The 14918-nt window shown below is 41.5% G+C and overlaps 1 protein-coding gene across 1 annotated transcript; it reads right to left on the bottom strand.

Annotated features, from left to right (window-relative positions):
• Window positions 1-555: 555 nt before the first annotated feature.
• Window positions 556-11280, bottom strand: PDK4 (pyruvate dehydrogenase kinase 4). The gene is made up of 11 exons (XM_072854243.1): window positions 11047-11280; window positions 9989-10130; window positions 8885-8956; window positions 8113-8297; window positions 7588-7677; window positions 6982-7059; window positions 6249-6325; window positions 5422-5520; window positions 5024-5134; window positions 4205-4318; window positions 556-3121 (listed from the first exon to the last, which is right to left on the bottom strand). Exons 1-11 carry the CDS (start codon window positions 11198-11200, stop codon window positions 2978-2980), a joined length of 1266 nt encoding a protein of 421 aa, XP_072710344.1. The 5' UTR covers window positions 11201-11280; the 3' UTR covers window positions 556-2977.
• Between the last annotated feature and the right edge of the window lie 3638 nt (window positions 11281-14918).

The following is a 14918-nucleotide window of genomic DNA, read 5'->3' as shown; positions in this document are numbered from 1 at the left end:
GACTGTTTCATCATGGCACAGTCTGTTCTGTCTGATAACTACCGTTCTCTTACAAACCGTCTATGAAAAGCCAGTTGTCCCATTGCTTCAGAGCTGGAAGAGAGGCTTTTGTTTAGCCCCTGGAAAAAGTTATTTGTTATAGACTTGATGATGGATGCCTTTTTTTATATAAAGCTAAAACTGATGGTGAATATTCACATTCTTTACAGCTGAACAAAAAAATAGATATTTTAGAGGGTAGAATATGCACTGATGAAGGATTCTCAATTACCATCTCTGAAGTTGAATGCTATCCTAATTAGAAAGAATAAGGTGATGTGATGCACTGATTTTAGGCACTATGTAAACTCCCAGCAGATGCAACATTAAGCATAAGCAGACCGTTGTTTCAGTGCTTCTCCCCTGCTACATCTATTTGACACAGTATGAAAGTTGCTTTGCTTAACTCCATGTGGTAAGACTTAAAATAAAAAAGGTCCGTGCTTGCACTAGACTTCTTAGAAGAAAATAAAGATACTAGACAACCATTTAGAAGATTTTATTATAAAATTATTTCAACATCTACATCCAAGTAAAAGGCTTAAAACTACAACTCTACTTTCAGGAATAAAAATTCAGTAAATGCTGAAAAAGGTACTGTATTACCTAGGTAGATAGCCCTTACATAATTTTTAATACTACACAGATTCCACATGGGTTCCTTAAGTGCTATACACACCTCTGTCTGCATCGTGAATGTGTTCTGCAGCTTCTCTCTGCAAACAACATTACAGACGTGTTTACAGCACCCGTGTGCTTCAGCTGCTTTGAGACAAAAGTTACAGCTCCTACCTGGAGTAGCTGCAGCTATGTTACAGATGTACAGTATACCATGAGATCAGAACTCATGTTCAAGCACTACCGAGTGCAGACAGAGAGGTATAATTTGTGTTTACCTGACAACAATAACTACCTACATATGTTTTTGTGACCTTGTATTCAATACAAAAATCAACAAATATTCAAGTATATTATGGCAGTGAAGGCAGCTTTTTCACACCTGTATATTCTAGACAAAGATATTTAATTTTTATTATCCATTTCATTCACTGAGCTGAGCTCAGATACATGATCTGGTGACCTTTGGTGACTGCAGCTTATTCACTGGGATAAAAACAGCCTTGATGCAGTACTGAAGTCATTATGCTCAGTAGTTATCACCAATACTTCTAAATTTAGTTTTTAAAAGAAATTAAGTGTATCAGAATTCTATTTTATTTTTGATTGAGAAATCTGTCCCAACAGGACTTCTAGAAGTCAAAGGTAGTTCCAGCTTTCTCTTGTTCCTGTTAAAAAAAATACTTGATATTCACAGTAGAGCATGGAGTGGCTTTCTGTCCAACAAATACAAATCTGTTTTAGAAAACTGTCATACAACTGAGCAGGATGCTTTAAATACTGTACTTGCAAAGGATCATATACACTTAAGATAATATGCTAATTAGTAAAAAAAAAAATTCGAGTTATATTATACAGCCCTGATGAACTTTGGCCAGTTTGGCAATGTCCAATAGTTTAACTTCTATGCTGTTGTTAAGTTTACCTTGCTTACAAGGGGGAAAATGCACACAGAAGATGGGAAAGGAAGAAGCTTATTGAGAATGGAATATTTTCCCAACAGCTCTCTCCCACTGGCACTGTTACTGTGACAATTCCCCATTATTTTGCTGTTCATAAAAGTTATTCTATAGTTTTCAGTGCTGTTCATATTTTGAAACTTCTCATTTCCTAAGCCCTTTCCATTGCAATGAACAGTTCTTAGAATAAAATTCTAGTTCCAACACCACTCTTCCTGAAAGCCTTTCTAACAGACCTTCAGTGCTCATCCCAGCTTTCAAGGTGTAGAATCCCCATGTACCTCTTTGAGCTAGTGTGGTCCAATACAAATTTGACAAAGATGATAGGCAGATTTTAGTTTAGTGTACTGAGCTACTAATCTTCTAACAGCATGACAAAAAGGAACCACAAGACCACATTTTAAACGTGCTGTTGTTTCCCACATCATGCTTACATAACACAGATCACCAAAACCTTCCTGTTCAACTTGCATGTCTGACTTCAGTTCCTGGAAAATCCTAATCTACTTACTTGACACATGCTTTCTGGAGTGCAGGGATGTAGGCTAGATGTCGCCTAACCTTACAGAAGCTATAACCAAGTAGCTTTCCATTTCTTTCCAGTAGCTTTCTAAAATATCCCGATTTCCTTCTTAGCTACCTTATGCATAGGATCCTTACTTGGCCAGTTTTTCCATGAACAGCTTAACATAAAAAACCCTAGCAATGCAACTCAGAGCAAGGCATCACATAAGAATTATTACTGGAGTACAGTTGTTTGTTGTTTTTTTTTTTTAAAATGGGACTTCCTTATATATGGAAAACACTTTCTCCCCACCTCCCGGGGCTTCCTCCCTCCCAGTCAGGCTGTATTTGAATGCTGTTTGTATCTTGCTACAAGACTGCCATGTTAAGTGGATCTTTTCCAAAAGTTAAATACAGCTTTAAAGTACAGGTGTTATCTATCTACCTGAGAAGTTCTGTAATAAGATGAACCGCTGATAACTATTCTAGGAGAAAAATATACACCAGCATAAGTGACATTTATCGATATTCAGAATTCAAGCATTAAACAGGACTCGAAAATTGCACACCTCTACCACATCAAGTCTTTGATCATAAGAACAAAAATAGTCGATGTTCCTCTATACACATATCTTCTTTAAAAACATATGTGCTCCTATTTTCCTCATCCTGAAGTCCACAGCAAGATTTCACATTCAGTGCATACAGCCCAGGCTACAACATCCTTATCTTCTTTCTCTTCCGCCAGTCCTGAAACTGAAGAATTGCTTGTTTGGAGGTAGATGAATACTTCCAAACGCTAGTCTTTTTTGAGAAGTCAGCTTGATCCCCTCGGGTTCTTGGATACCAACTTCTCTTCAGAGCGCTGCACTCTGCTTTGCCATATTCTTTGGGCCTTTACTTGGGACACACCAGTCATCTGCCTCTGAGGTAGCTTGGTAATGCTTGGAAGCTGATTTGTTAAAAACGGGGAGTTTTTCTACTGATTCTGTTGATAGGGCCTAAAAAAAAAAATTAAGAAGGAAAAGTTACTTGGTTTCTACCTCACAATAATGCTACTTTGCAAAAATTCCTGCAGTATGTTTCAAGCGTTAAGCCAGTGACACTGCAAAACAAAGTTATTTACACAAATGTTTCTACAATAGATGCAGTCATTTATGTGCTTCAGTGTCTATGTTTGCTTTGGATAATTTGTCAGGAAAAATGCAGTAACATCAAATCATATTTATGCATTTTTATAGGCCTTAAGAGTTACTCTGTAACCTGTTTTCAATATAGTCCTGGAAGCTGCAGAAAAGAACTTTCATTTACAAAATTCCAGAGAAACTTTGAAATATGTTCCTTTCCTACTTCCATATTTTGCAGCTAAAAAAAATTAATATTCTATTGGGAAATTGTTAAATAGAAATGCAACATGTATATAGCTGAACCCTCTCTTCCTTTTGTACTGCTTCTCTGGTTGTGCTTCAGTGTGCTTGGAACTATTGTTTTGGTTTACTAGAAGAAATTAAAAGCAAGTTTTTCCCATGAGTAAGCACAAAAAGTAGAAAAGAATATGTAGTCTTTTTTTCCAGATTACTTATAAAAACAGCAGTGCATTTTACATGCCAGGTATTCAAGATTACTGATATCCGAATCCCATATATGGGCTATATGGCAGATGTTGAATAGGACCAGGTACTAGACTCTTTAAGGATTAGTTTATACAGTCTTTCTGGTTGTCGGGAGTAAAGAAACAACACTAAAGAAACCAGATCTGTTGCTCACACCTTTCTGTTTCTGTTACTTCACTTTCTCCCAGTACTTTATATTTCATGAACTAGTAGATAATAAATCTTAATACATTCTAAAAACTAATGGGGCTCTCACTAGTAGTTATTCAAGTAGACTAGTTAAAGCCAAGTGACCTTTTTAATTCTAGATACCAGTTACAAATCTTACTGGCATTTCTCAACAAAAAATGAGAGCTTTTCTACTCATGAGCAGAGAATTTGTTTACCTTAAAATGATACCAAGTAGTTACCTCACTGCATTAGTGGTAGTTATCAACACTACCTTTTATTTAACCAAACCAAAATGCATACCTTCAAGTAGATAATAGCATCTGTTCCATAACCACATATGGAGTAGAGATTTAGATCTCCTTGAAAGTATTTGGCATACAAACGAGAAATTGGCAAGCCATACCCAAAGCCAGCCTAAAAATAAAGTGCAAGACAAAATTAATTTATTTTTTTACTACCTCTTATGACTTAAAATTACATAGCTGGAAAGTGTTCAGAGATTTTAAACTGTTAGAAAGTCCTTTGCACTTACTCATCTCTTAAAAGAAATGGAAATCTCTAATCACTTTCATACAGAATATTGAAACTGATCATTAAAAAACCAAAACCACAAGAAAGAGAAAACAAATCTCCATGGAAGAGGGAGGGTTTATACACGTCTTACCGTTACACATTACATTTCTGTATTTTCCCTGCCTTGTTTTTGCTAGTACAGCTTAATCAGTAAAAGGAGTTTGCCACTGGTAGATAAACAACAATAGTCTAAGCCTATTCCAGTTGTGCTTGCCTCCATAAAGACACCATAATTTATAAGTTTGAGGACTGAGTGGGAGTGAAGACCAAGTAAATTACTGTCATTGGAGTATAAGAAAAATAACAGAGTTAGATTCAGGTTGGAATGTTCTTCTTCATTTATACCTTTAAAAGAATATTTCTGTCCACTAAGCTAGATATTAAAAATCTGTTTCAGAAAGTGTTAATTCATATTTATGAGGCTTAATCTTTGCATACCCCACAAAGCAGTAGGGTGGACAGAGTGTTTCATAATTTATTAACCTACCAATCTGTCCAACACGTATACCAACCTTATTAGTAACATGAGTATTGAAAATATCTTACAAGAGGGGTATTTCGACCACCATCCATACTTGGCCTTGGTGCTGTGGAATACATGTAGCTAAACAGCTGCTCAATTTTCCTTACTGGAACACCACCTCCTCTGTCTGAGATCTGATTTAAGAGAGAATAAAGTTACTACAATCATGTACTAAGAGTGGTATTTAAAATGCTGTTATTTGAACAATCCCTTCCAACAGTAATACATGCAAACATTTGTTTTGCAGCATATTATTTTTCAGTTAAATAATTGTGCTAAATGGAGGCTATCAACAAAAGGCTCATGCATAGTATCTTTGATCTGTTGCCAGGGGCTGCAAGTTCTTCTAATAGAATTTGCTACAGTGCATGCAATCATCAAGATTACATTAAGTCCATATTGTAGTAGGCCAACAAAGTACCTTAATTGCCAGGTCTTCTTGTCCTAGAACAACTGTCACTTCAATTGGAGAAAGGGAAGGACTGTTTTCCTGGAATTCAACGGTTGCCCTCATCGAATTCTAAGGAAATGAAGGTTACCATTATCAGAAAGTGTTGGATCTATGCACTTAAAATCATACCCCTGTTATGCAGAGGCTGACCACAGTTACTGTCCGTTCCTATCAGTGCCTAGCTTCCAAGGAACACACTTAGCAATTCAGTGTACAGGAGCAGAGGAGGTCTCACACCTAAAAGTGACGAAGCATAGCCAAGACTCTTCTATGCTTGAAAGACTACACTGTTCTTGCCCAACATATAACTCAGCCAATGTAAATTAAATAACCTAACTCCCCTAAGAGTCACCAGGTTTCTGGAGAAGAGCAGAGTTCAGCAGTTGCTAAAGGCTGCCAGAATTCTGCACCAATGTTGGCAGCACATTAGTTCAGCTCCATTCACTACTTCAAGCTGTATCACCCGCTCCACAGAAAATGCACCAGGGCAAGCCTGCGTTACAAACATAATCCCTAAAAGCAGAAGGTTAGCGATGATCACAACCCCACGTCCCACTTTTACTCTCTCTCTCCCTTACCCTGTCCCATTTACCACCACGCAAAAGTGTCCAAATACTCCGCTACAAACTGCAATCATAGCTTTGGCAGTTGGGAAAGGAATTTCCCCAAAAAAAGAACATTTTAGAAATCTCACTGTCCTATGCAAAACTTCACTTCATTCAGATCTACCTAGAGATTTTAAATATTGATGCTCCGGCTCAGACTACTAAGGGAAGAAACAGTTTATACTGACATACCTTAATGAGCTCAAAAAGCATGTGAAAAAGATGAGATGGAACATATACGATGTTAATTGGCTCTCCTGGAAGTTTTCCTAGAGGAAGGGAAAAAGACAAGCAAGATTTAAAAGGGTGATGGAATTTTTCTGTGTTGTATCCAAATTTTACAATAAACGTTGTATGCCAGAACAAACAGGAAAATAAATCAAGTCTCAGTTTTGGTGTTTTTCCCCCCAAATGAGCAAACAACTTCATGCACTCATAACAGTGTTTAGACTGTAATTACCACTTGCTTAATAACAGTTTATTTTCAAATAAACAGAAAAAAAAAATCAAGTATTAATTCTATTTCATAAGTAAAGGATTTTAGAGATTAAGCAGATTTCCTGAAATCAGACACATGGAGGCTGCTTGGACCAGAACCAGTGTTTCTCAGTCAGCCCCACTCCTTACCCCAGATACAGAGCTCCTCTCTAGCAATTTATCATGTTACTTTAAGTACAGGTTAGTCTTACTTCTCTCAAATTCATAAATATTACCTCAGGAAATCTAGTGTTCAAGATACAATGACATTTGAGTTCTAACACAGGAGATTAAATGAGGTGCTTATAGCAGAAAGTGAAGAGGAACTAGCCCAAGACAGATCAACTCGTATGTACCATTATGGCTATAGAAGTGGGAGTCTTTTGATTCAGTAAAAGCAATGGTTTGGCTACCAATCAGCAGACAGACATAAAAGCTCTCATCTTACCATTCACTTGAGTAAGTTTCAGTTCTGGAGATGTTAAGTAATACTGGTCACACAACATCTTGGAACTTAAAAAAGCATCTGAAATATTTATTTAAATAAAATATGTGAAATGTAATGTCAAACACTGTAGAAATTCATTCTAATGCATGGCAAAACATGATTTTTAACTGCATTAGCTGCTAAGGCGTTACAGACTAAGCCTGTGTTTCAAAGGAATGATAACATTGCATCCACTGTGTGCATTAAAAACTGAGAATAAATAGGCAATTACAGCAGCATGGGTAAATCTTCAGTACAATTTGATAATTCTGTAAAACAGATGCATCTGTTATCTACCAGTAGGTAAGGCTGGTCTCAACACCACAGACAACTTTAATTCCTACCTCATCTGTCACTTGCTAGGCCTTACTCCAACACATTTTTTTACTGCTACTTTGTATTTTAAATTCTGTCCTATAAAAGCTCATGTTTTGACAGACTGCTTTCGGCTGTTTCAATAAAAAACAGTCAGCATCCTATACAACACATGTTGGTTACCCAAATTGCTTGTAATCAGGTATAAATACTGATCATGAAAAGAAATGTTAAGCATCTGAGAATACATACCGTTCACTACTTCAACAACATCACAGCAAGGATCAATACTTCCAATGTGCCTTGGGTGCCCTGAGCTGGATTTATCATCAAAAAGAAGGGCTGTTTGAGATGAAAAAAATACTGTGTTTAATCCCAAATACTGTATTATAAAAAAGCCTTAAATTTAGACTAATACAGTGTGATCACAGTGTATAATCACATAAAATACTGAGTGTTGTTTATGCATTTTGCAAGTTAAAAATGCTATCTACTGCCAGCAAACTACGTTGGCTTTTCTGTAGTTCAACATCTAAAGGCTTTTCAGATGTAAGGAATTAGATCCCTACATATACCACACAAGACTTACTACAATTAGTCTGTAGTCTAGAAAACAAGTTTTCCCCATTACTTCCGTTAAGTCATACATTCAGTTTCTAACTTCTCAGTGTCACACAAAATCATCTGAGGCAGATCTCCAACAGTTTTAAGAAATGTTTACATTAACATGTTCCTCATTAGGTTGAAGTTTTTCCTCTGGTAAAAATTTCTACTTACTGTGTTGGTTCATTAGCATCCGGGTGGAAATACGGCTCATGTAAAAACGATCCAAAAAATACTGAATGTTTTGATTGGTGACAGGATCTACTTTAAAAGTGTCTTTGTATTCAATTACTCCTTGTGCCATTGTAGGAACCACATCATGATGTCTGTCTCGGACTCTAATTAATGTATCTATAAAGCTAGGTCAAAAAGAGATCTTTTTAGAACTTTATTCTAAGACTACATGGAGGCAAGCTTAGATAATGTCATTATCTAATCCAGCAGCAGCACAGGTAAGTGCATAGCAACCTTAATATTAAAATACAGTCTATTTTTTCATTCTTTTAAAAAAGTAATTCCTCGCTGACCTAAACCAGAAGAGTTTGATATTTTTAATACAAAAGGTGTAATCATTAGCCATGTCAAATTCACTGCCTGTTTACTCATTCATAATAGTTTCAGCAGAGGAGAATGTGAGGAAGGGAAAAAGACCCCTAGCTGACATCTTGGAAAGAAGCAGGGATGTGACATCACAGATAATTTTTGTTGATATTTCTCTGTCATGACAGTTCAAGGGGCAGTATGCCCTTGAAACCAAGCTGCAATGGGTCATATTTATTTGCAATATTGCTAAACATGATCAGAGATTTAAACCAGCTTGCTCTATGCACAGCACTTCATGCTAGATTATCAAATTCAGCTCATGACAGCTGTCATTCTAAATTGACTATATTGTGAAAAGTAGAAGGTGAGATCAAAAGTTCAAAGAAACAAATGAAAAGCTTACTCGGATAAGACTTTTTGGTCATCTGGGCTTTTCTGATGGAACTCAACCAGCTCCATTAGGCTTTGGATGTACCTATTGAAAAAAAAAAACACAAGAAGTATATGCTATTCATTTGATTTTTATTAGTCTAGGAACAACAAAAATACTTTGTCTTGTCCAAGTCATTACTCTTAACAAGTCAGCTAGAAGTTTGAAGTATCTTTGAGTATCAAAGTTTCATCCAAGTATGGAATCACAGATGGACATTTCTTGACTGCCTGAACCCTAGAAGTTTTAAAAGTCTTTTCTTGTGCCAGCCAGCCAGAAAGGAATCTAAACCCTCACTTTAGGTACGTAGGATCCCTTCACAATTCTTGAGAAGGGAGGTGTTTCAAAAGAAGATCCAAATGGCAACACTGATCAGGAAGCCATCTAAGCAAAATTCTTCCAAATCTGATCAGCTTTGGCACAAGCTAAGTACTTGAGCCTCTTGTGCTAACATCTGACAGCCTTGACGCATATTGCAAAGGCACAACTGTTTGCTAGATTAAGAACAGTTTCTGGATCTCACTTTAATACTTTTGCCCTTTCTGTCAGCTATCCTTGCAAATGCTGCAACTGTGCCAGTAAAGCGAGGTTAAATCAGATTCAACCACTGTGTCAACCACAGAGATTACGTCAACTGAATTCCAAACATTCGCTGCACAGGCCAAGGCAATATGCTATTGAACGGAAGCTCTGTTAGTAATTCCATCAGTGAGAGATCCAAACAAGTATATAGCCTGCTTTCCCATTTTTGTGTAGCTCTGAGGGTCTGTAATGCTACGTGAAAACAGAACATGTTTTCTTCTCTCCCTTCTTAAAGGGTAAGAAGTGAGATTTGCTCTACCAACTAAAAAAAAACCCAAACTATTTAAAAATAACGATATAACCATGTTGTTTTTCAATCTAATTTTAGTATGCTAGAAAAGGACAGTGTAAAACAGCTTGCAGTTCAGCTCTGATGAAGGACCTGCATTTCTAGTGTATTTTGTTATTGTCTTCTACTATTCAAAAAAGTCTGTGACAACCAAGTTGTCGAAACTATGTCATTTTACAGGCTGAATTCAAGTAGTTCTTACTTACCAGCTTTTCACTAATTGTACTGATGGAGTACCTAGTAATTTATCAGGAAGAAGATCAATTTCTCTCAGTATGTTTGCAAACCTCACAGGAAGTTCTTGTCGCAAAAATGCAAAAGAAGTTCTCTCACATCCATTAGTTGAGCCTATGAATAAATCCGAAATAAAAATCTTGCTTAAGAAGTTTCAAGATACAAGTACAAATTGCTGCCTTGCCACAGACTTCTGTACTATATTCCTTTGCAATCACCATGCTATTACTGGCCAGTTCTCCTAAGTGTACATATAAGTTTGTGCTGAATGTTGTTTACATGACAGCAAGACACAGCATGTTCCTGGGAGGAACACTTGTACATTTCCCTTTTAGACACGGGACTTATTTGTAATCCTCTGGAAGAAGCACTCCAGCCTTTGTATACACGGGCTTCTTCAGGGTGACATCTGAAACTGTCATGTGAGCACAGCCTTCACAGCTGCCAAGGCGGTAATCGGATCTGGGTACAGTTTGTCCACTCCATCAGGACAAGGCTAATGACTCCTCCCCGATAACGTGTACCGCAGAACACGAAAACACCCATTAGCTGATTTAACTCTTAGGGCCCCGCCCATCCCATTAACACCACCGAAATAGAGCTGTAGCCTATCTTCAGCTTTGATCGAGGCGGTCACAGGTTACCATCGCCTGGCAACCGGCCGGCGGGTGTCTGAAGCCGGGGCTGGTCGCCCAAGGCGACCTCCCCGCCGCCGCTGCCACCCCGGGGCCGGCAGGTCCCCGAGCGGGTCTCGGCCCCACCGCTTGAGGGGGCCGCCCCGCTCCCTCCGCCTTGGCGCTGGGCAGTCAGGCCGGGGGGCGGCGGCGCCTCCAGCGCGGGCAGAGCCCGGGCCCCTCCCGGCGGGGGATCGCCGCCTCCTGCGGCCCGAGGAGCGCCGCTCCCGCCCCCGCCTCCTCCCGCCGCAGCGCCCGGGCTCGCCCCTCAGCGGGGAAACAAACCTCCGGGCGACAGGCTGGCAGCCGCCCGCTGCCGCCCGGACCGCCCCGCCCCTGCTCGTCCCGCCTCTCACCGAAGTCCAGCAACTGCTTGATGGAGAGCGGGGAGGGGGAGAAGCGGGAGAACTGCTCCACTTCCCGCGGCAACCGGCTGCGGGTGCTGCTGCTGCCGCCGCTGGCCCCTGCCAGGGGGGCGGCGGTGCGCAGGGCGATCCGGGCAGCCTTCATCGCTCCCGGGGCGTCGGTCGGTCGGTCAGTGGGTGGGTGGCAGGTGAGCCGGTCAGTGGGTGGCAGGTGAGCCGGTCAGTGGGTGGGTGGGTGGGTGGGTGGGTGGCGGGTGAGCCGGTCGGTCAGTGGGTGGGTGGGTGGCGGGTGAGCCGGTCGGTGGGTATCCGTTGGGCAGGCCGGTAGGTGCCAGCAGGACTCGCGCTGTCCCCTCGCCTGTGGCGGGTGGCTTCACGTGCCGCCTCTATTTACAGTCCCCGGGGGGCGGGGCTCCGGCAGGCCGCGCCCCGCCGCCCTAACGGAACCTTCCCCGCGCGGGCGGCTCGTGACAGCCGTTGGCGGGGCTCCCCTTCCACCCCCCCCCCGCCGTCCCCCGTCCCCGCGGGGAAGCGCCAGCGGCGCCGAGCTGGCCCGGGAGGCGGCGGGGGAGCCTCGGGGCCGGGCGGGGGGGGGGGCGCTGGCCCTGCACCGCCTCCGGTGACCTTGTTTACTGGGCCGGGGCTGGGCAACGTGAGCGGCGGGGCGGCCTCGCCAAGAGCGCCGCGCTCCTCCCGCTCCTCACTGGCTGCTCGGGGGGGTCCGGCCTTCTAGAGAGAGCCAATGGCCCCGGCGGGGTCCCCCGGGCTGTGGGGCGCGGGCCTGGGCCGCCCGGCCACCTGCCCAGGGCGGTGGTCGCTGGCAGCTGTAGCGGCAGCTGTATTGCCAGCCCTGAGGGGCACGCTGATGTCTAGTGGATTAACCGAAGGGGAGACTCTCTCTTTGCTCTAAGTGCAGGGGATGCTAGCGGTGGAATTACTGAAGGTCCAGGGTCGGCGCAGAGAATACGTGGAGGTGCAAAGGGAGCAAAATCAGATCCTAGCCACAGGGTTCTGGGTGCTTGACATGTAGGTCATCACTGTGACCTGGATTAATAGTGACCAAATATCTGAAGACAGCTGCTTTGGTGACGCACTAGTCCCAAATCGCCATGTGACCCTTATTTACTGTCTCGACAGCTGACCCACGAGGTGGCTGACGGAACACCTCTCTCACAGTCAGCTCGTCTTCCAGGGTCAGGGATGAGCTGGGAAAAGCCTGTGCACCTTTCCTCTCTACTGGAGAGGGAACTTTGATCTCCAGTGCTGCTTGGCTTTTTCCCAAAACGCCAAGTCCGCTTCACTAAGGGCAGGGTTTGCATAATGCATTGAGGAATGGAGTTAATGTCAGCAAAGGACTTCCTGACATCCTAAATCTTGGTCAGTAACAGCAGGACCACGTAGCAATAAAACAATGGTACAAAAGATTATAGCCTTAACACTTACATATAACTCCTCAATCCAATTTTTATATGCATGTGTTTCTACACACACACAAATATGTATACTTTTTTTCATGGGAAGAAAGATACATTCCTAAAAAGAAAATGTTTTAATGCTTAATAGGCAGAGGAGAATACTTTAGCTTGTCATTAGATTTTTTTTGGAACTTTATCTCATTTTTGTCTTCCTAGTCATTATATCTGTTACATTATATCTGCTTACTGTTCCACAGCACTTTCTGTTTTATTATTTTATTGCTCCCTGTTTTATTATTTTATTGGGAGAGTTACTCTGTTATTGTTCCATCAGATATATTAGGTTTTACCGCAGTGATTGAATGTTGGCATATGAAATGTAAAATGAAGCAAAATGAAGACATCTAACAATAACAAATGTAACCATCTTGATTTTTCCTGCGTTTGCCAGAAGTTGAAAATTTGCGAATAGATGCTGGGGTTTGCTTTTGACTGTTTTAACTTTGTTTGCCTGCAAGTTGCAGATGACTCATGGAGGTTAAAATATCCCACAATTTTTTTTAAATTATGGAGCATGTGTATGATAGTTTTGTTTTGTTTCATGTTCTTCCTGAAGCTACTAATCAATGGGAAGCAAGAATCTCAAGATTAACACTTTGCAATAAAACCTGAGTCAAGAAAGTCCTCCACACTAGGCAGTTGTTTTAGTTTATAAGGTCACTGTTTCTGTTCCTGTTGAGATACTTCATTTTTATTCTGCTGGTGTGTTGACCCTGCTTAATATAAGTAACTTGAATAACCTTTGTGAGTAGTCGTATTACACACTCTACTCTGAATAGGGGAAAGGCCTACTAGGAATAATACATGTTGTTTACATTCCGTTTCTTTACAGCAACTTCTTTTTCCATAGTTTTCCTGGTAGTTATATGCAGTAAGGGATGAACAAAAATCTTACATGTTTAGTTTAGCTCTTAACAAACAGTACCATTATAGTTTCAGGAAGCATAGGAAGCGTGTTGCCGTCCCCAGTTATTAAAAGGGCAAAGCTCCAGTGACTTGAAACCTGGATGCTTTTCAAAACAAAACAAACTTCTACAAGAATTCTACGCATCAGCAGCGCAACAATTAACAGAGTTTTATTACTCCAATGAGCTTCTGGAAGTGTGAAATGCAACTCTGCATTATGAAGAAGTCTTGTCTCCTTCATAATGCAGATTTTTTTCGCTCTCTGTGTATGATAGGTTGTACATTACAGTAGGTTCTGAACAATATAACTTTCCATTCCTGTAAATATAAATTATATATCTGCGAAATAATTGTTATGGATGTCCTGAATATTGGCCAAGACAGTGAAGTTTTAGGCACAAAAGTAACAATGTATCAGGATTCATTGTCAGACAAGCTGCATGTAGAGGAGACTAGGGTGTGAAAATTGTAACCACTTCAAATAACTGCACGACCTATCCTGGCTGCAGAACTGTTTGTTCTCACTGTATTTCCTCTCCAAACCACCATTTCCCCGCTCCTCCTGAAGCCCCAGTGCATGTGACAGTTGTAATTGCATGTGTTGGAGAACAGCGTTTTGATGGTGAGGGACAGTGCCAGATTCTGAACTGCAGCATTCATCAGATGGGGTCTCGTTTCTGCTGCTTGAATGTTTTAACTTTCCTCTTCTGAACTGCCCTGGGGCAAGTTTTGAAAAGGCAGTAACAACGCTTTCAGTTGCTCGGTCACAGTAGTGTTTTGCTGACTATCCTTAATAAAATGGAGCTGGGTTAACATTCTGCTTTTTTGCACAACAGCTGGGTCCAGAAGAGTAGAACGAAGGAAGCCCGGATTCCTGTCCATTTGTCCCCTAAATGCTATCTATCACAATCATCTCTCTCCCTCCTCGATGTTCCTTATGTCCTCCCCACTGCCAGAGACACAATGTGCTGTACTTAGGTCAGGGCCATGTTCCTGGCTAGCCAGAATACGTGACAACTGGCTGTCGTGGTTTAGCCCCAGTCGGCAATTAAGTGCCACGCAGCCGCTCGCTCACCCTTCCCCCCGGTGGGATGGGGGAGAGAATCGGAAGAGCAAAAGTAAGAAAACTCATGGGTTGAGATAAGTACAGTTTAATAATTGGAACAAAATAATAGTAATAATAATAATGAATTGTAATGAGAAGGAAAACAACAAGAGAGAGAGAGAGAAACAAAACCCAAGGGAGGAAAAAACCAGTGATACAACCGCTCACCACCTGCTGACTGATGCCCAGCCCGTCCCCGAGCAGCGATCGCGACCCCCCCGGCCAACCCCCCCCAGTTTATATACCGAGCATGACGCCATATGGTATGGAATAGCCCTTTGGCCAGTTGGGGTCAGCTGTCCTGGCTGTGCCCCCTCCCAGCTTCTTGTGCACCTGGCAGAGCATGGGAACCTGAAAAGTCCTTGACTAGTGTAAAC

The sequence above is a fragment of the Ciconia boyciana genome, chromosome 2 (assembly GCF_034638445.1).
Source record: "Ciconia boyciana chromosome 2, ASM3463844v1, whole genome shotgun sequence".
Taxonomy (NCBI): Eukaryota; Metazoa; Chordata; class Aves; order Ciconiiformes; family Ciconiidae; genus Ciconia; species Ciconia boyciana.
Note: the sequence above shows the minus strand (reverse complement) of the source record. Positions and strands in the feature narration are given on the sequence as shown.

Coding starts and splice junctions, on each gene's coding strand:
- PDK4 (XM_072854243.1), bottom strand. CDS start 11,200: ATGAAGGCTGCCCGGATCGCCCTGCGCACCGCCGCCCCCCTGGCAGGG. Junction 10,131..11,046: donor CAAGCAGTTGCTGGACTTCG/GTGAGAGGCGGG, acceptor ATTTATTCATAG/GCTCAACTAATGGATGTGAG. Junction 5,521..6,248: donor TGCTTTTTGAGCTCATTAAG/GTATGTCAGTAT, acceptor TCATTTCCTTAG/AATTCGATGAGGGCAACCGT.